Source organism: Pistacia vera, unplaced genomic scaffold (genome assembly GCF_008641045.1).
Source record: "Pistacia vera cultivar Batoury unplaced genomic scaffold, PisVer_v2 Contig127, whole genome shotgun sequence".
Lineage (NCBI taxonomy): Eukaryota > Viridiplantae > Streptophyta > Magnoliopsida > Sapindales > Anacardiaceae > Pistacia > Pistacia vera.
Window position 1 is genome coordinate 792,686 of NW_022195325.1, and position 20,301 is coordinate 812,986.

Genomic DNA, 20,301 nt, shown 5'->3' on the forward strand with positions numbered 1-20,301 from the left:
ATATATTTTTAATCCCATCATTTCACAATCCGTCAAAGTAGATCCCACTATTTATCATCAACACTTCCTTTATATAGTTTTAAAACATTTCAAAAATAGCCTTCACTTTCACTCTTAACATGGAAATTAAAGAAACTTCACTTCATCATTATTATCTCTATTTTTCTTATAAAAATATAAAGTAGGAAGCAAATCTCAACCATGCATATTTGTTAATGTACATGTGTCATAAGATCAATAAATCTGGGGAAACAATCTAATCAATTCTTAAAATGAATGATACCACAATCATACATGCAATATCAAATTAGTTTAAGTGAAAGAGTTTATATATAAAGGTTGTATATCTATTGGCACATTAAACATAGTATTTGTATTTGCTCCCATATCTATTCCATTCCCAAGGTCAAGGATGCATTAGCAAGCACTTTGGAAAATATTCTGCGAATCAGAAGATGTTTTCCAGCAAATGGATAAATGCTTCTTCTGTTCGATATATATGCTTTTACAAGAAGCACTTCTTACAAAATTCGTTCTCCAATTCTTTTAACATTTTAAGCCATTCCAATTGCTACTTTAACACAAATTTTCTTCGAATAAAGCAGTGGCTAATCTCCATTGAGATATTCTCCAAATATTGTTCCCTATAACCCAATCAGACATCTACGCCTGGATGATATGTTCTATAATTTATTTATTTGAAAGGAATCATGGAAAGTGTATAATGTAAGCTTGTTTTGTGGGTCTGATTCATTAATTATGAGGGTATAAAGTTCAATATGTATACAAGTTAACATCAAATTTAAGTTAATTCAAACTCAGAAGTGTAATCTTCTCTTCACTTTATTGAACAAAATCATGAAGGCTGAGGCATACTTGTGTGGATGCAATGTCAAGACTTGCTGGCTTTGTTGCTGCCTTCCAGTTTGTTGTGTGGTAAGAGTTTCTGTAAAAAAAAAAAAATTCAAGTTTCAAGGAAAATATAAAATAATAATAATTACTGTTGATTCTATTCTCAATTCACTTCATCTTTGGATCACTCTTTAACTAGGGTAATGATAAATAATATCGTAACAAGTTTCATGAAATATTTGAGTCACATACTTTTGCTTTGTTAGATTAATTTATTCTGTTAAATAAAATAAATTCATGTGATTGTATGGATGTAGAAACGTTGCTGCTATTGTTCTTGTTCTGTTGCTGAAGAATCAAAGCCAAAAAAGAAATGCTGTACGTGGAAGAAATGTTGCACGTGCAAGAAATCCAAGAAGCCAGTGAAGAAAGAGAAGGTCGACGATGAGATATCGGTAAAGTTCATCGATAGAATTATAATTTTCTCCCCTTTTTCATGTGCTAAATTTTTCAGTTCTTGCACTTCTTGGTTTTGTATATGTTAAACAAAGAGAAATTGGAGAAGACATTCAATCGAATCGTAAGTTAGAACGAGATCTTACTTCACTAACTTTCTTGATTCTTGTGTCAAATTGACAGCTAAGTTTACCTCGGTGTCCGACACATAAATATTTATCTTAGATCTGATAACATGTTGTGCTTGTTTGTTTTAATAGTTAACTTAGTTAAATGTTGATGGATGTTATGTAACATGAAGCATGGTGTCTAATGCCACAGGATCAGAAAGAGAACGGGCTGGAGAAGGTGGAGAAAAAATCTGAGGCAAAGAGAGAAGAGTGTTCAATATCTCTTAAAATGAATTGTGGGAAATGCAAATAAGGAGAAATGCAGGAAGCCCCATCAATTACTCATCACTGTCAAGTGCAATTTGTTATTCTGTTTGTATTGATTATCCGTTAATCGGAAGCTTAATTTGATTCACTCTAGATTTTGAAAGGCAAAACTGTCATTTAATACTCTTTTACTTAAACAAAACCTAACCTAAAGTCAAACCCTTAACATTCACTTGCTTTCGCTCTCACCCCCAACATTCAAACCTTACACTTATTTTCTCTCACTCTAATCCCCACCTCCCCCTGGCCACCTAGCAACCCAAACATAACTCTTTGCAAGGCAGTGACCTTGCTTGAGGATGTTTCCGCCTCGCGAGGCTGCTATTGCCTCACAAGGCTATGACCTCACTAGAGGTTGCCACCACCCCGCAATGCTAGTGCTTCACTGAAGGCCATCACTGCCTTGCAACGCTATGATCTTTCTTGAAGTTGGGGATTGGTGATGGGGTGGATGTGGGTTAGGGTTTAAGTCAATTTGGTAATTTCACTAAGTTTTAGGGTGGTTTGATACTTTCATCTATTAACACAGATAAAATGTTATTTAATCTCAATTTACGGGCAAAATCGACAATTCTCACTCAAGATCTAACAAAAGTCCAACAACGCTACATTTAAGGGAGTGAGTGATGTTTTTCTGAATAGTTTTGGGGGAGTTTGATTAAAATGGCAATAGTTGTCATCTCAATAAAGATTTCCTATAAAGTTAGAGAGGTAAGTAATTTTCGGGCTAAACCCAACTCATAAATTACAATAAATTTGTAAATTTACTCAAACACAATAATCTCTTTGATACCGTAACCACACAATAATTAAGGGTTCCACAAACCATGAGATATGGTTTAATTTAACATTATTTTTTAAAAAAGATATTAAAATACACACTAACTTGAACAACTCATTTTGCACTCCATAGATACTAAATCTACTGTAAAGATTTCTACTTATCTTAAATTATTTCATATATCACCCCAATTTCTTTATCTTTTAATTGGGAAATTATCGTACACTACCTTTAAGGTTTCCAAATTTATTATTTGGATAACAACTTTTACACTTTTTATTAAGTGGATCCTCAAAGTTTGAAAAATGTATCATAGACAACCCTTTGCGTTACCAAAAAGACTCTCAAAGTTTAAAAATTTTATCATAGATTTCCCTTTGCCCTAATCCTATCACATTGCCGTTATACTTGCAAATCACTTTCTTATAAGACCAAAAGTCATCATTTTACCCCAACACTATTTAATAATACCAAAGTTACCATTTCACTCATATATTACAAACGACAACATAACGAAGTTAGGGCAAAAGGGTATCTAGGATACAATTTTGAAACATTGAGGGTTTATTTAATATAAAGTGTAAAAGTTATAATCCCAATGATAAATTTGTAAACCAAAAGGGTAATCTATGATAATCTACTTCTTGATTTATTCCCACTCAACCTGATAGGATTAAAAATTTTCAATTAAAACCCTTACCTTTACATCACCAGGATGACATCACTAGGATGACATCATTATGCCAACCTATCACTGACATTGTCACAAGCTTCAAATAATATTTATTCTCAAATTTTAAAAACATACTTTAACTCGAATTTTTTCCGAATAAAACAAAGGTTAATCTAATGAGATATTCTCCAAAAATATTATAACCCAATTAGATGTCTAAACCTGGATGATTTGTTTAATATTTAATTAATTAAGCAAGGAATCAAGGAATTTGTATAATGTAAGCTTGCTTTGTAGCACTGATTCTTTAATTATGAGGGTATAAAATCATATACATACACAAGTTCACCTTAAAGTTAATTGAATTCAAAGTTTTCTTCTCAGAAGATTAATTTTCTCTTCTCTTTATTGAACAAAATCATGAAGGCTGAGGCATACTTGTGCGGATGCGACTCCAAGGCTTGCTGGCTTTGTTGCTGCCTCCCACTTTGTTGTGCGGTAAGAATTTCTGCAATAATTTTTTTTTATTATTTAAGGCTAAATTAATCTTCAATATGGTGGAAAACATAAAGTAATAGTAATTATTATTGATGATTTCATTCAATTTACTTCATCTGTGGATCACTTTCTAACAAGGTTAATGATAAAAAAGATACTGTAACAAGGTTAAATATTTAAGTCACATAGTTTTGCTTTCTTAGATTAATTCATTTAGTTTTATAAATTAAATTCATGTTAATGTATGGATGTAGAAACGTTGCTGCTATTGTTCTTGTTCTGCTGCTGAAGAATCAAAGCCAAAGAAGAAATGCTGCACGTGCAAGAAATCCAAGAAGCCAGTGAAGAAAGAGAAGGTCGACGATGAGATATCGGTAAAGTTCATCAATAGAATTATAATTTTCTACCATTTTTCATGTGCTAAATTTTTCAGTTCTTACATTTCTTGGTTTTGTATATGTTAAACAAAGAGGAATTGGAGAAGACATTCAATCGAATCGTAAGTTAGAAAGAGATCTTGCTTCACTAACTTGATTCTTGTATCAAATTGACAGCTAAGTTTACCTCGGTGTCAGACACATAAATATTTATCTTAGATCTACTAACATGTTGTGTTTGTTTGTTTAAATAGTTAACTTAGTTAACATGATGCATGATGTCTAATGCCACAGGATCAGAAGGAGAACGGACTGGAGAAGGTGGAGAAGAAATCTGAGGCAAAGAGAGAAGAGTGCTCAATATCTCTTAAAATGAATTGTGGGAAATGCAAATAATGAGAAATGTAAGAAGCTCCATCAATTAGTCATCAGTTTCAAGTGCAATTTGTTGTTCTGTTTGTATTAATTATCACTTAATCGGAAACTTAATTTGATTCACCCCAGAGGATTTTTCTTGCGTACTTAATAAGTGAATGTATTGGTACTCGCAAAAATTATATTAACATTGAAAGTTTTAATTACTTTACCAAGTGAATTAAACCTAAACGGAAATGGTTGCTATGTTGATTTTAGTGTCCATTAATCATAAACATAAAGCAATCAAATATGAACCAAAATAAAGAACACTAGGTTTTTACATGGTTCAGCAACATGGCTACATCCATGGGATCAGTCCATAATGAAACTAATCCAATATGGTAAACTTTTCAGTTTAATTACAAAGCCAAATATTAAGCCTCAGTTGCAAGAACACCCCTTGTTTTGCAATGCTTCAATCTCTACCCTTTTGTCAAACTTCGTACTACATAGCCAACTCCAAGTACACAAAACCACCTGGGTAGCCTTGAGCTCCTCTCAAGGTATAGCAATGAAGTTCCACTTTGGTTGAACAAGCTCAGCAAGCTTCAAGCATCAGCTACATAACCAAACATAGAGAGCAAGGACAAATTCTAAGGACTTTTAAGAAGGTATTTGTAAGCTTACCTAAGTATGGAAACCTGATAAAAACAAAAGAAAACTTTAGAAATATTCAAAGTATTTTCAAGGAAATAATTAGGCTTCAAAAGAAATTGCATTGGAGAAAAGCAGCCAATGCAAAAGGACAAGCGGCTAACAAGAAACTTTATGGATTCAACTTTGTGAAAAGCTTATTCCATTTCTCTTGGGACCACCAATCAATGAAGATAAACTTTCCAACTCATTGTGTAACAAATTGACAAGTGTTATGGACTAGAACAATATCTCATAAAGAAAATAATGACAGCTCAAGGGAATATTAAAATACAATACGTGTTTTAAACAAAATATATGTCAGATGCATTATGACCACTCTGACTCTGAGGTGCTCACACGATGTACCAGAAAAACAATTTAATTGAAGGTGGTCACTTTGACAAAAGGTCGTCACACTAGAAATTAAAAAAAACAATTGTGCTAAAGACAAAGTGAGGTGTTCATACCATGACTTGTTACCACACTAGATTCATAAGTTGACAAGTAACTTACAATCTCCCCCTTTGTCAAACTTATGAACAGAGCACAATCTTTTCGAACATGAACCTGTCTCAAAAATCATCAATCATTCAAATGAGATAGTTATATAAACAAACACAAAAACAAGATCTCATCAAAGGTATAATCATTAAAAGAGAGAGATATGCATGACATAAAAACAATTTACTCCCGCTCAAGTAGTATACTCCCCCTAAGTAACTAAACCAAGTCAATATTGAAATGACAATCAATGAAACAAAAGGAGGGTTAGTAAAGTTCACAAAAACTTGTTCTCTGCACATGAAAGAACAACATTAGTAATGACATTCAAGAAACATGCAATTTCTCAATATAAAAAAATATTGCAAGTTATAAACTGAACACCAATAAAAGAAAATTTAAAAGTTCAACAAACAATCCAAAAAAATTCAGTTTAGGTGATCATTTCAACCAGAGTGATCACATCAAAGTTCAGATGATCACTTTAACTAGAGTTATCACATCAAGAGCAACCGCGCAACCGCTTTTGAAAGATCTTCAGGTTTTTACTCCCCCTCTTTGTTCATAGTTTTTCAACCCTTATGTCTATTTGATCTCTTGATGAGAAGAGTCTATCTAGCTGTTGATTTTTTACATCTCTTTGATGGGGCAAACACTTGAGGCTGATTTAAAGAGTTGTAGCAGTGTCAATTACCATAAGAGGTGCAACAAGGGTGGCAGCATCAACTGGAACTTCTTCAGTGTATTGATCAATGGCAGGATCAATTGATTAAGTTAGAGTCTCAAAACCAACAACAACAATAGCAGCTTTAACAATGGCTTCAACCTCATCAACAGCACCAATTGCAGCAACAGCAAAGTCTTCAGGAACTTCCAAGGCTTCAGTAGGATCAGGCACACCCATAGAGGAAATTTGATGCTCCTTTTCAACTCAATTATTTTCATCAGCCTAATCATGATCATCAGTACTAGAAGGAATATCTATAGCAATTTCATTTTGAACTTGAGAGGCAAGAGGCAAATCAGTGGTAGCTTCATCTTGAACTTGAGAGGCGGGAGGCACATTAGAAGCAACTTTATCCAAATCTTTTTCCAAGATGGCAACTCTTGTATCTTTCACTAGGTCTTCTAAGGTATCCACACGAGCAGTCAAGGCAGTATGATAATCATCCATCTTCTTCCCCATTTTCTACAAAAAGTCAAAAATCCTAGACTGCTAGTGTTAATTTTAGCAAGGGCAACTTGTGAGGATGATGGAACATCCATGATAGGAGCAGTTGGAGAACCAGATCCCTTGATTATCTTGGAGAAGATCTTCCTCACTTTGAGATGAATTTCATTTGACTGCTTGATTGGACCATAGGAGTTTACAATCCTATGGATTAGAGATGGAAAAACTAAGGCCAAGGTCTTGCCTTCAATCTCAGAAGCAGACTTGATTGATTGGTAGATCAAGGAAGACAAATTGATACTTTTCCCTCTCACAATCCCATAAAGGAACTAGGCTTTGTCTAACCTAATAGATGAATTGTGTCTAAAGGGTGACCAGTTTGTAAAGGCTATTTTGAACAAAATCTTAAACGGAGGGGTGAGCACATTAGCAGCAATGTAACCACAATTGGGCCAGGTGGTAACAACTCTACCAGTGAATTCACTTGCTAAATTCCCTAATTCTTCAATAGGGATGGTCAAGTCATCAACCATTTCAACAACAGGCAATCTCAAATGAGTCTTAATTACACTAGGAGTGAATACCATCCAAGTTCCCCTGACACAGACTTTTATTTTTCTTAAAATTCAATTGGTCTAGGTCTTTCCTAAAAGTGGAATTAAATATATAGACGAAACCTTGGCATGGAGTGACAAAATGGACAACAATTCTTTCCCATTTTCTCTCAGACACAAAATGGGCAATTTCAGTAAAATTAGATAACTCAATATGGGATTCATAGATAATTGGCCTAAAAACAATACTTTCTCTAAACCTAGATTTTGCAATAAGAGAGCTAAAATTTTTGCATTTACCCATACCCTCAAATTGAGGAGAAGATTTTGCTTTCTTCTTGCCTTTGAATGCCTCTGATTGAGGCTATTTTCCCTTTGCCTTTGCAAGAGATGCCTTTGTTTGCTTCAGTCGTTTGATTGGTTGTTCGTTGGAGGATGACGAGTTTGTGGTTGACAAGCTGGACACAAATTGCGTCGCTTTGGAGTGTTATCACCTGACAATGCGGAGTGATCATTGTCAGTGGCTCGTGAGGTCGGGCTTGTTCTTGCTCTCTTCTTTGATTCTACAACTCTTTGAATATCAACAAGGAATGACTCTTGATGATCCATTGAATGAGAAACCAAGCAACTCAGATTTTTCAATGAAAGAAAAATAAAATGGAGGTTTTTGAGAGAAAGAGATTGACGACACAAGGTTTTCAATGAACGAGAAAAACTTAGACTAGTAACTCTTTATAAAGTAAAACCCTAGAGAAATATAGGTGTTAATTCAATCTGTCACTTAAAGACACAATAAGCACCTTGAACGCAAATTGAACACTCTAGCAGTACAAATGTCAAGGTGATGACCTCATTCAAGAAGTGGTCACACAATAAGGAAAGACAAGCAATTTCAACCATCAAATGGTGACGCAAATGTCAGGGTGAACATACAAGAATCAATTTTGCAATTTAGATCAACGTAGCAGAGGGTGGTAACTGAAAAGACTAATGTGATCATCGTGAAGCAAGCAAGTTAACACATGAATACTTAAAGTGGTGGCATAGACAAAAAGGTGAAAGACTAAAAAAATACATAATGGTCATGAGTTCAGACAAAAATATCATGAGATTTAAAGAGACAAGTCATATTTATTTGATTAGAAGACACAAAAATCATTTAGCAACCTATGAAAGAAATGCATAAGGAGTATCTCATCCAATGAACATTTCATAACTTAAAGTAATCACTCCTTTAAGTCACAAATCAGCAATAAAAGCAAACATTCTTAATCATATGTGTGTGAAGTGTCCTCAAGGGTTGAGTTTGACTTATTGGTCAAATTTTTAATAAAAGCAACTCCCATTTCTCTCATGCCCTTTTTCTTCTGCTTAATTCTTTTTCTTTTTTAACTTAATCTCAACATTTTGGATTTTTTTTTGCATGTCAATAGAGATTAATCGGCATAACTCTCAAGAGGTAATCAAGTGTAACTTTCACACTTGCTAGTAGGTAGTCCTCTAAATGGTAGATTTTTCAAGGACATAGGGGTCTCTCTATATCCAAGAAAATTACTCAAGCATGACTTTCATAGTACAAAAAAATGTAGCTCTTTCACAATGGTGACAAAAAACATGCACAAAGTACTCAAAAAAATGAAAGAAAGTCACTATACTTCTTCAGGTGAAAAACATGGTGGACACACCACTCGCCACACATATTTCAAAGAGAGAAATGAATCTTCATGACTTAACATAGATCATATGCACTTGTAATTTTAAAGACAAAGAAAAGGTTTTCTCATGACATTATTAAAGGAAAAAAATCTACTCAAGTTGAGTTAGTCCAATGGACTTCCCAAATTCACAAAAGTTTGAAAGTCTAAAGCCTTTGTAAATAAGTTAGCAAGTTGAGACTCAGTGTTCACATGTGCCAAAATGATCACTTTATAACTAAGTCTCTAATGAAATGATGCCTAATATCAATGTGCTTAGTTCTAGAGTGGTGAACTGGATTCTTGGATATGTTTATTGCACTTGTATTATCACATAAAATAGTAATTACATTCTTGATGAAAACCATAGTCACTCAATATTTGTTTAATCCAGAAAACCTATGTACAATAGCTCCCTACAGCAATGTATTCTGCCTTGGCTGTTGACAGAGAGATGGAATTATGTTTCCTGTTGTACCAAGTTACCATGTTGTTCCTAAGGAAAAAGAATCCTCCAAAACTACTCTTCTTGTCATCCAAGCTTCCAGCCCAATCTGCGTCACTAAAGCCAACCAAGGTAGGGTTAGTGTCATATGCAAACCATAATCCAAAGTCATATTTACCTAAGACATATTTCATGATTCTCTTCACAGTAATAAGATGAAGTTCAGTAAGATCAGCTTGAAATCTTGCACAAATAGCTACACTGAAACACAAGTCAGACCTACTTGTAGTTAAATACAACAGGCTTCCTGTCATGCTTCTGAACAATTTGTTGTCTATCTTTTTCCCATTCTTATCCTTGGACAGTTTTAGGGTAGAGCTCATAGGTGTTTTAGCATATTTTGCATTTTCAAGGTTGAATCTTTTAAGCATGTTTTTTGCATATTTTGATTGTGATACAAACAAACCACTATCAAATTGCTTAATTTGTAGACTTAGGAACATGTTTAATTCTCCTACCATGCTCATTTCAAACTCATCTTTCATTAAAGTAATAAACCCTTGCAATTGTGTGTGAGAAGTAGAACCAAATACTATGTCATCAACATAAATTTGAGCACAAAGAAAGTCACCACTGCTATGTTTAATAAAAAGAGTCTTATCAGCATTCCCTTTTCCAAAATTGTGATCAATAAGGAATGAGGTAAGTCTTTAATACCATGCTCTTGGAGCTTGTTTCAGTCCATACAGTGTTTTCTTCAGTTTGAACACATGATCTGGCTTCTAAGGATCCTAAAATCTAACCCATTCAAGAATGCACTCTTCACATAAATTTGATAGAGTTTCAATTTTAAACAACAAGCTACCCCGAAAAGCAATTATATTGATTCCAATCTAGCCACCAGAGCAAAGGTCTCATCAAAATCTGTCCCCTATACTTGTGTGTACCCTTGAGAAACAAGTCTGGCCTTATTTCAGACAATATTTCCAAATTTTGCAGACTTGTTCTTAAAGATCCACTTGATTCCTATGACATTAATCCCTTCAAGCCGAGGGGCCAAGCTCCACACATTGTTTCTCTTGAATTGTTCAAGCTCCTCATGCATGGCAGCCATCCAGCAATTATCTTCCAAAGCTTGTGTTGCATTCTTTGGTTCTAAAAGAGAAACATAGTAGAGATGATTAATTTCATTAAACCTGTTTCTCCTTGTAACCATTACCTTTACAGGATTTCTAATGACAGAAGATGGTGGATGAGCCTTCTTGATCCAAGAGGAAGGCTTTTTGGTCTTGGGAGTCCTTTTTTGAGTGATTTCATCTGATAGATCAGCTGCCAAGTCAAGTCCTTGTCTTTGAGAAACAAACCCTTATTGAGCAGTAGTGGTGCTCACTTCAGGTTCTGGGGTGGTCACCTCATCTTTGGATTCTGTTCCAAAATAAGTCAAAGTGGACACTTCATTATGATCTGTGGTCATTTCAATGGGAGCAATCATATCATTAATTTCATCTTCTTGAGAAAACTGTGAGTAATCTTCTGAATCAGAGAAAACCACATCATTAAAAACTCTATATGCCTACTATTTGATGAATACTCGAGGAAGACTCCTTCATCACTCTTAGCATCAAATTTCCCTAGATGATCTATATCATTTAAGCCATAGCACTAGAAACCAAAAAATGGAAGTACAAGAGATTTGGCTTCTTACCTTTCCACAACTTGTATGGAGTTTGGGATGTACCCTTCCTTAAGAGAATTATGTTGGAGATGTAGCATGCAGTGTTAATTGCCTCAGCCCAAAGTCCTGTAGGCAACTTCTTTGCATTTAACATAATTCTTGCCATCTCTTGAAGAACTCTATTCTTCATTTCCACAACACCATTTTGTTGTGGCTGTTAGAGTAGGTGCCCTATAGCCAATCAATTATTGTAGAATTGACTCATTGTAATAATGTTTATTAATCAATAAAAGACATTTTAGTCTATATCATGTAAATCATAATTGTGTGTATTGATATATGTCTTTAGGATGATAGAATCGTGACAAGGGTATTAAGTATTTCAAATCTTGATAGTAAGAACCCTATGATCACATATGGCCATTCTAGAAATGTTCGTAGCTCAAGTATTATTCTAACCAAGGATATAGATAATACAGTAAGACTATCATAGTGTTAAACGACCCTATCGAAAGGCAGTGACTAATCTCGCTTGTCAAGATTGTTTGTCGACAACCTGGTGTAACACATAGTTGCTTGCTGTAGGCAAGTTCACTAGACAAACCCTCCAGAGGATTCCATATAGATGGTAACCCTAGTGTCAATGAAATAAATCCTCTAACAAATAATGGTGTGTGTGATCCTTAGACTTGAGATCATTGGAGCGTCTTGTGCATCAATTGATGTAGTTTGACACTAGCCCAACATAGTTCTATTCAGAGTTATCAATATCGTAGTGATTGGCTACATCGAGGATGTATCAAGACTATGGTAGATCGAAAAAGGATTCATCACTCTTAGGTACGAAAGAAGTTATTTCATGGCGCAATTCAATGAATGACAATAACACTAAATATATGGCCACAATGGGATTGAGTTGTTGCTCAATCCAATTTATTATTCCGGTATTGGTCCAGTAACTGAATACAAACATATCAATGTTATCCGAGGTTGACACTACTTATGTACCTAAGCCTTGATGAGATAACATATGATAAAAGGATTTGATTACACGATAGCCATATCATTGATAGGTAGCTACTTCACTGAATCTGAATTTATCGGGTGGCCATAATGCCATGTTAGGGGCCAATCTTGGTATGTGTGTAGTGAACAATTGACTGGTGTCAGTCGCGATACTACTCATTGCCGATATAATAAGGAGCCTACGGGTCACACACTTAGAAGACAATTTAAGGATCGTGAATTTTTGGATGGGTATATTCGTCTTTTAGATGAATGGGCATATTGGTAATTTTGTTGTGTAATTAAATTTACTGAGGTTGTAGCCTACGTCCAATTTTATTATTAGAGTAATTTAGCAAAATTTTAAATTTAATTATTAAAGTTAATATTAATATTAAAACTAAATAATTAAGTTGGGTTAATATGCAAGTCTACCTAAAGTTTGGGTTGTTACTAAACTTCAGGGGTGGAAGAGATATTTGCTTGATTATTTAAAGAAAGCAAAAAAATAGGCTTTACTCACTGTAATTCATTCGGCCGTGGAGTACAATATTAAGAGAAGAATTTTTATTCTTTTCTCCCAATTCACATTCTTCCCAATTCTTGAATCCTTAAAGCCAACAATTAATTCTTGGTCATTAACGTACTGTCTTTGTGTGGACGATGTGAGTTTGATTCCATTCTCAAATCGATAACAAATCACATTCAGAGACATTGATAGAGCCTCCAATCGCAGTTATAATCGAGTCCTTTGAATGGATTTATGTTATTTCAATTTGAGCATGTAAAATATATACACATCAGACCTTGATCTTGGCACAATCAAAGTAATCGATGAGCGAAAAATTTCATTTTTCGGTTGCCATTGTTTGTTGATTACCTACAACGGTATCTTAGGGGCAAAAAATTCATACCAAATGCCTTGCATTTCACAGAAGTTTGAAAAATTAAAATTTTCAAACTCCCTCCCATCATCGCCTTCTTTACACGGCAGTCTTACTCCACCTACAACCTTTTCACAAGACACTTGAAAGCTTCAAATGCATCAGATTTTTCTCTTAAAAAATCAACCCCTGACAATATAGACAAATCATCAACACAAACATAAACATATCTCTTTCCACCTAAACTTTCAGTTTGTATTGGATCCATAAGATCTATATGGAGAAGTTCTAAAACACAAGAGGTAGTCAAATAAGATATAGGCTTGTGAGAGCTCTTAGTTTGCTTACCTTGTTGGTAAGGCCCACAAACTTTAGCTTTGGGAAACACAAACTTCGACAACCCTTTAACAGCATCCTTCTTGGAGAGTTTCACGAGATCTTTGAAGTTCATATGTCCAAGTTTCTTATGTCATAGATCAACACAATCTGATTTAGTGCTCAAACAAGAAATTTTGTTAGACAATAGATAGCAATTATCATTTGAAAATAGATAGCAATTATCATTGATCTCTTTCCCTCAAGCAAAGAAGAACCATTAGCTTTCAAGACTTGACACATATTCTTTGAGAATTAAACAACACAATCCTTGTCACAAATTTGACTAATGCTAATAAGACTTGCCTTTAGACCTTTAACATAAAACACATCATTTAGCATTGGGAAACCAGGAATAACAATAGAACATTTTCCAAGAATCATACCCTTTTTCCCATCACCATAGGTAACATGGCCATCTTCCACAAGTTCAAGATTAATTAATAAGGCTTTATTACCTGTCATGTGTCTTGAATAGCCATTGTCAAAGTACCACAAGCCTTTTGAAAAGCAAGCAATGAAGTATGCGCAATAGGACAGTTGGCACTAAGCTTAGGTTTCCAAACTTTACAGTTTTTGAAAAATTGTTCTAGTGTGCTAACACGAGAGATTGATGTGGTGATCTTACTAAATTAAAATCATGATTTCCAATCATCTTTTCAAATACAAAATGAGTTTAAAACAGTTTGGTCTGATATGACCTTTCTTTGGGCAAAAATAACAGATAGGAATGAATCCTTTTACCATCAAGGTCTAATCACATGGGGCAACAACAGTTTTCTGAATTGATTCAGTGGCATTCACGAAAGTGGTCAAACCAAATTTGGAGGTGCTAGCACCAGAAGAGAATCTCAAACTTGTTCTATCACCATAAATCTTCCCTTATCCAAGAACTTCATCAAGCTTGTATGAACCTGCATTTAACATTTCAACAATGGCCTTGGCCTCAGTTAGTTCATTTAAAGCTTGATTCAATAAAATTTTCTAATTGGACAAATCAGATAACAAGATGTTCATTTTATCATTCAAAATTTTCTTATCTTCTAACAAGTAAGATTTTTCAGATTCAAGAGATTTAATCCTCTTGATGGCTTTTAACCAAACCTCATGCATCTTGTCATAAGCCTCATATTGCTCTTTGTAGACATCACTTGAGTCATCCGAGGACACATTATCACTATCCTCTTGGTTAGCTGCAAAGGCCAAGAAATGTTCATTCTCATTAGTGTCATCACCCTTACTCTTAGTGTCATCACTTTCACTCAAGGTGGCAACCATGGCTTTTCCCTTTTTCTTTAGACTATTCACACACTTAGACTGAATATGGTGATATCCTTCACACTCAAATCATTTGATTCCTTTGCTTTTCTTTTCAATTTCTCTCAAAAATCTTTTCGAGAACTCTTTTTGACCAAATTGGTCAGGAAATCTTTTAACAAAGGGTTGGTTCCCCTTTTTAGCCATATTTGGCTTTCTCATGTTCTTTTTTAGGAATTTCAAAAAGGTTTTTGTGATTAGAGTAAACTCATCATCTTCATTATCACTAGTATCACAAATAACTGAAGGATCAGAAAATACCTCATGTTTCAATGCAAGCCCTTTACCTTATTTCTTTTCCCATCGATTCAGACTAAGCTTGAAGATTTGCAGAGAACCAATTAGTTCATTCAGTTGTATCTCATTAAGGTTGTGGCATTATTCAATGGAGGTTGCTTTGGACATGAATCTTTGAGGCAAGGAGCACAACACCTTCCCAACAACTTTGTTGGAGTAGGTGCCCTAGAGTCAATCAATTATTGTAGAATTGACTCTTTGTAATAATGTTCATTAATCAATAATAGAAGACATTTTATTCTATATCGCGTAAATCATTATTAATGCAATATGTATTGATATATGTTCTTAGAATGGTAGAATCGTGATGAGGGTATCAAGTGTTTCAAATCTTGATAGTGAGAATCCTATTAGCACATATGGTGGCCATTCTAGAAACGTCTGTAGCCCTAGTGTTATTCTGAAGTAAGGCCACAGATAATACGGTAAGGCTATCATAGTGTTGAACGACCCTGTCGAAAGGCAGTGACTGATCTCACTTGTCAAGGTTGTTTGGTGACAACCTGGTGCAACACAGGGGTGCTTGTTGTAGGCGGATATACCACAGCAAGTTCACTGGACCGACCCACTAGAGGATTCCATATGGATAGTAACCCCAGTGTCTATGGAACAAATCTTCTAACGAATGGTGGTGCATGTGATCCTTAGACTTGAGATCATCGGAGCGCTTTGTGCACCGATTGGTGCAGTTTGACACTAGCCTAACGCAGTTCTATTTAGAGCTGTCAATACGGTGGTGATTGGCTACATCAAGGAGTGTATCAAGACTATAGTGGATTGATGGAGGATTCATCACTCCCAGGTACAGGAGAAGTTATCTCACGGCGCAATTCAGTATATGGCAATGACACTAAAACTGTGGCCATAGTGGGATTGAGTTGTTGCTCTATCCAGTTTATAATACAGGTCATTGGTCCAGAAACTGAATACATAATATCGAGAGTAACCAAAGGTTGACACTATTTCTACGCTTTTGTCTCGTCAAGATAACGTATGATGAAAGGATTGAATTGTACGGTAACCATATCGTTGACAGGTAGCTACTTTGCTGAATCCAAATCTATTGGGTGGCCATGATGCCTTGCTAAGGGCCAATCTTGGTCTGTGTATTACTGAGATGATTAATTGGTGTTAATCGCAATACTATACACTGCCGATAAGATGAAGAGTCTATGGGTCACACACATAGAAGATAATTTAAGACTGAGGAAGAAAGAATGGCGTTTTCATCTTTTAAGGTGAAAGGGTATTTTGGTAATTTTACAATGCAATTAAATTTCCTGAGGTCGCAGCCTTTATTTAATTTATCAGAAAAATTAAATAAGTGAAATTACGTTTAAATATGTGTTTGCATATATTTAATTAAATCATCATTATTGTTAAATGTTAATACATAGATTAAATATATTTTAATTGATTTTAATTGAGATAATGATGAAATAAAAATAAATTATGTAATTGGGAGTGTTTGGTAACATGGGGTGTTTGGGTTGAAGCCCAAGCCTATTCCATATGGGAATAGGGCATTAAAATTACTATAAAAGAAAAATGTTATTTGGTTGAAATGAGTGTGATATTCATTAGTTCATTTTCTCTTTGAAAAGCAAAAACACACAGTCCCATTTACACTCCCATGGCAGTATTCCATTTTGCCCAAAATCAATTCATTTTGATTTTTCTTCTTTAATCTTAAAGCTAAAGAGGATCTAGCAAATCCCTCCTTAGTTCTTTGTGATTGTCTTCGTGTGGACTACGTGGGTTTGATCCTACACTTGGGTCAGTAGCAAAAACGTTCATTGACAACTTTGAAGGAGCCTCCAAACGTGTGTATGTTTTTGTAAACTCATGATTAACCTTTTGTGCAGGTTTTACTTTAATATAAATTGTAAAATTATACCCTTGATCTTGGCTCATGTAAACGATCCTTGTATTATATTTTTTTCGTTTCCGCTGTGTATATGGATCATTTACTAACAGTGGTATCAGAGCCTAGGGTACCAAATTTTACAATTTTTATTTGGATGGTTGATAACATGTATTTGTTGATATAATGTTGCCTTATAGAATCTGCCTTAAAATCATGTTATAAGAAATTTATTAATCGATTAATTTTAATTTGTTGATGATCTACAAGTTTGGAATAATGGTTGATGGATTTTTGTTGAGATCAATGTGTTTAATTGATTGCAAAATCCGTTTAGAGTGTATATGGTTACTGTATGAACAGATCCAGAGCTACAGATCTGTGTACACGGCAATATAACCCATCGCCGCAACGAGCGTTGTTCACTCTCACGCTCACCGCTGCGATATAAAGTATCGCCGCAGTGATCGTCTTCTAGATGAGCGTTGTACGAAAACAGCGCTCGCTGTGGTGATCTAACCCATCGCCGCGGCAATCGTCCTTCCAACACACGCCGAACGATCTAACTCATCGCCACAGCGAGCACACTTCCGAGTGTGGAGGGGCTAAAATGTAAAGTTTTAAAACTTTTGGACCAAATGTAGATCTACAAATTGTTGGGGGGTAAATGTAATTAACCCACAAATTTCAAAAATTGATTGTTTTTAAAATGTATGCTTTGTATTTGTTTGTATATTACATGGTGCCCAGTACATGAGCCTTAGACCTAAGGGTGAATGTTTTAAAATATTTTTGGGTATGTATGGTTGTATAATTGATTAAAATAAGGCTTGCGTGTCCTACCTTTCTCCTCTTCTCGATGTACATTCTCTTCTCATCTCATTCCCTTCGAATCTAAATCGAGGTTTCTAAATTTATATATGTAAAGAATTTGTATAATTATTTTATTGTAAATTTAGAATGATATTTTTTGTAATGTACTTGAACACGGAACAAAGGACGAGGCAACCATACTTGAAGACTCAAGATGTTTATTATAGGACCCCTAGGTGACCCACCAATTCCTCTAGGCTCGAGGAAATCGGTTTTAGCTGGGCCATGTACTGGCACGTTTTATATTTTGTTTAGAATGCATGCTAAGGTTGAATGTTAAATAACATGCCGAGCAATGTCATTCTAACCAAGATAATAATCTGGTGAGATATTAAATAACAAAACCCTCAATTAAAGTATATTAAGTCACGTAAGCCTTCCATCACCAAGGTTTTAATCAAACCACTGTTCGTCGAAACCTTGTTCACCAAAGCAAAGGGTACACTTCTACCAATGGGGGGTTAAAATGCATTGGAGTTTTCCTTAATGGTGATGGGTCGACTTAAAATGACGGTTTTGCTTGTTTGTCAAAGCGAAGGTTGATAAACATGCGTCATAGGCATAGTAGAGCAGTACACATATACTGTGTACGTGGTGACATGTAGTGTCCACTCTACTGATACTGAAAATCACACTTGAGGACGATGGCATGTAGTGACCATTGGATTGTGTGATTGGCTTGTTGGCTTTCTCACATTTGAGGTTGATAGTGGGAGCTATCATCTGGTGTGGATTAAGTTTGTTGGCCTACCTAATCAACTCATTTTGGCTTGTTCGCCAAAGTGAAAGTTTGAAATGGGCAGGATGGGATCTCAGTCCACTAGGAAAGTCAACGGACTTTCCCGAGTTAATGGTGAGGGCTATTGACTTGAGTAAAATAGTGGGAGCATCGTTTAATGAAAGACCATATTAATTAATAATAATGAACATGGCAATAACGGTTACTTATTCTACACTTGTAGATTCACTTAAAATTGAGCAAAATGATCCTAACATCGCTGCGACAAATCATCGAATTGGGAGAGAAATGGAATGGTGAAAATTTCGTTGACTGGTATAGAAGTATAAATAATATACTTCAGTCAAGCGATAAATTATACACCATTGAGCAAGCTCTATTACCAGAGTCTGCTGGTAGTTCTATCCATGAGGCTGGGTATGTATATGTGAAGCATACACATGATGCAAAAGCAGAAATGACTAGATACATTGTGCTTTCATAAATGGTACCATTACTGCGACAGAAATGCCAGAAAATGGATTTAGCTTCTATTCTTCCCTTTCTTTGAAGAAATGAGAAGCATATGGTGTCTTGGTCGTTATTCAGATGTAGGATGGAAGAGGGTACCGAAATTGGCGATCATATACTCAAGTGGATGGAGTATATAAACAAGGTTGAGATTTTGGGATGTGGACTTAAATAAGGTTTAGCAATAAACCTAATATTACAGTCTTTGCCAGATTCTTATTCTCAATTTGTCTATGACTTTATTGAGGAAGATAAGAAGAATACCCTTTCCGAGCTTCTAGATTTGTTGAAGGCTACTGAGTTAGGCATGAAAATGTCAGAAACATTGACGTTGATTGAAGCCAATTCAAGTGAAAAGGAAATGGCTCAGAATTCGATGGAAAGAACTACTGCAGAAAGGAAAGGCGCACTACAAGAAAAAGTACTTTTTGCAACCAATTTTTTTGCAACTAGGCAAAAATAGTTGCAGATACCCCACATTTAGTAACTAAATTCCAATTAGTCGGCCAAAGAGAATAAAATTTTGTGGCCAATTTTATTCCCGCCTTTAGCATCTAAAATTAATATTTTGTGACTAATGTGATTTGTTGCCCAAAATATCACATAAGTGACTAATTTATTTGGTTGCCAATTCTTGCGCATACACAATTGGCAACTATAACAAGGGAAATATGCAAATAGAATAGTTTCTAAATAGATGCAAATATTTATTAATAATTTGTAACTATTTTTATAGGTACAAATAATGCAATTACTGAAAATACCAAGCTTTTAACAAAATTACGAGGGCCCAGGGTACATTTGGCAACTAATTATTTTGTGTATATTACAATTAGTTGCAAAAACTCATGTATAGCAACTAAAATGTATTTAGTCGCTAAAAGTTGATGAATTTTTTTGAACCCAACTTTTCGGTAAAATGAAAAAATATTATTTTAATTTGTGACTAAAATTACTATTGCGTAACTAATTAGTTAGTTGCAAATTATCTTTTTTTGGCAACTAAGATTTTAGTTTCCAAATGTATGGTAAATTTTGAGCGCCCCAAGTTCCCGCTTGAAATAAATTATCTTCTTTTTTAGTTGCCAAATGTATGGTAAATTTTGAGTGCCTCATGTTCCCGCTTGAAATAAATTGAAATTTTGGGTATGTTATTTTGGCAACAAAGTTATAGTTGTTAATAGGATTTTTTTGCAACCAAAATGTTAGTCACTAAATATTGTTTATTAAAAAAATATATACTACTACTAACCAAAATCAATTTTATTGT

At 34.8% G+C, this 20,301-nt stretch overlaps 2 protein-coding genes across 4 annotated transcripts; both read left to right on the forward strand.

The window, feature by feature from the left end:
* Nucleotides 1–816: 816 nt before the first annotated feature.
* On the forward strand, nt 817–1,888 carry LOC116121616 (sodium-dependent phosphate transport protein 2B-like). Of its 2 annotated transcripts, XM_031407555.1 has the most exons (4): nt 817–936; nt 1,170–1,307; nt 1,404–1,432; nt 1,630–1,888. In XM_031407555.1, the coding sequence occupies exons 1-4, from the start codon at nt 859–861 to the stop codon at nt 1,709–1,711; spliced, it is 327 nt and encodes a 108-aa protein (XP_031263415.1). In that variant the 5' UTR covers nt 817–858; the 3' UTR covers nt 1,712–1,888. The 2 variants fall into 2 exon arrangements, with proteins under 2 accessions (XP_031263415.1, XP_031263416.1); XM_031407556.1 differs by lacking the exon at nt 1,404–1,432 and having other exon boundaries at nt 1,630–1,879.
* A 1,681-nt stretch (nt 1,889–3,569) lies between these two features.
* LOC116121617 (sodium-dependent phosphate transport protein 2B-like) lies at nt 3,570–4,606 on the forward strand. Of its 2 annotated transcripts, XM_031407557.1 has the most exons (4): nt 3,570–3,697; nt 3,952–4,071; nt 4,168–4,196; nt 4,369–4,606. In XM_031407557.1, exons 1-4 carry the CDS (start codon nt 3,620–3,622, stop codon nt 4,448–4,450), a joined length of 309 nt encoding a protein of 102 aa, XP_031263417.1. In that variant the 5' UTR covers nt 3,570–3,619; the 3' UTR covers nt 4,451–4,606. The 2 variants fall into 2 exon arrangements, with proteins under 2 accessions (XP_031263417.1, XP_031263418.1); XM_031407558.1 differs by lacking the exon at nt 4,168–4,196 and having other exon boundaries at nt 4,369–4,599.
* Nucleotides 4,607–20,301: the final 15,695 nt, after the last annotated feature.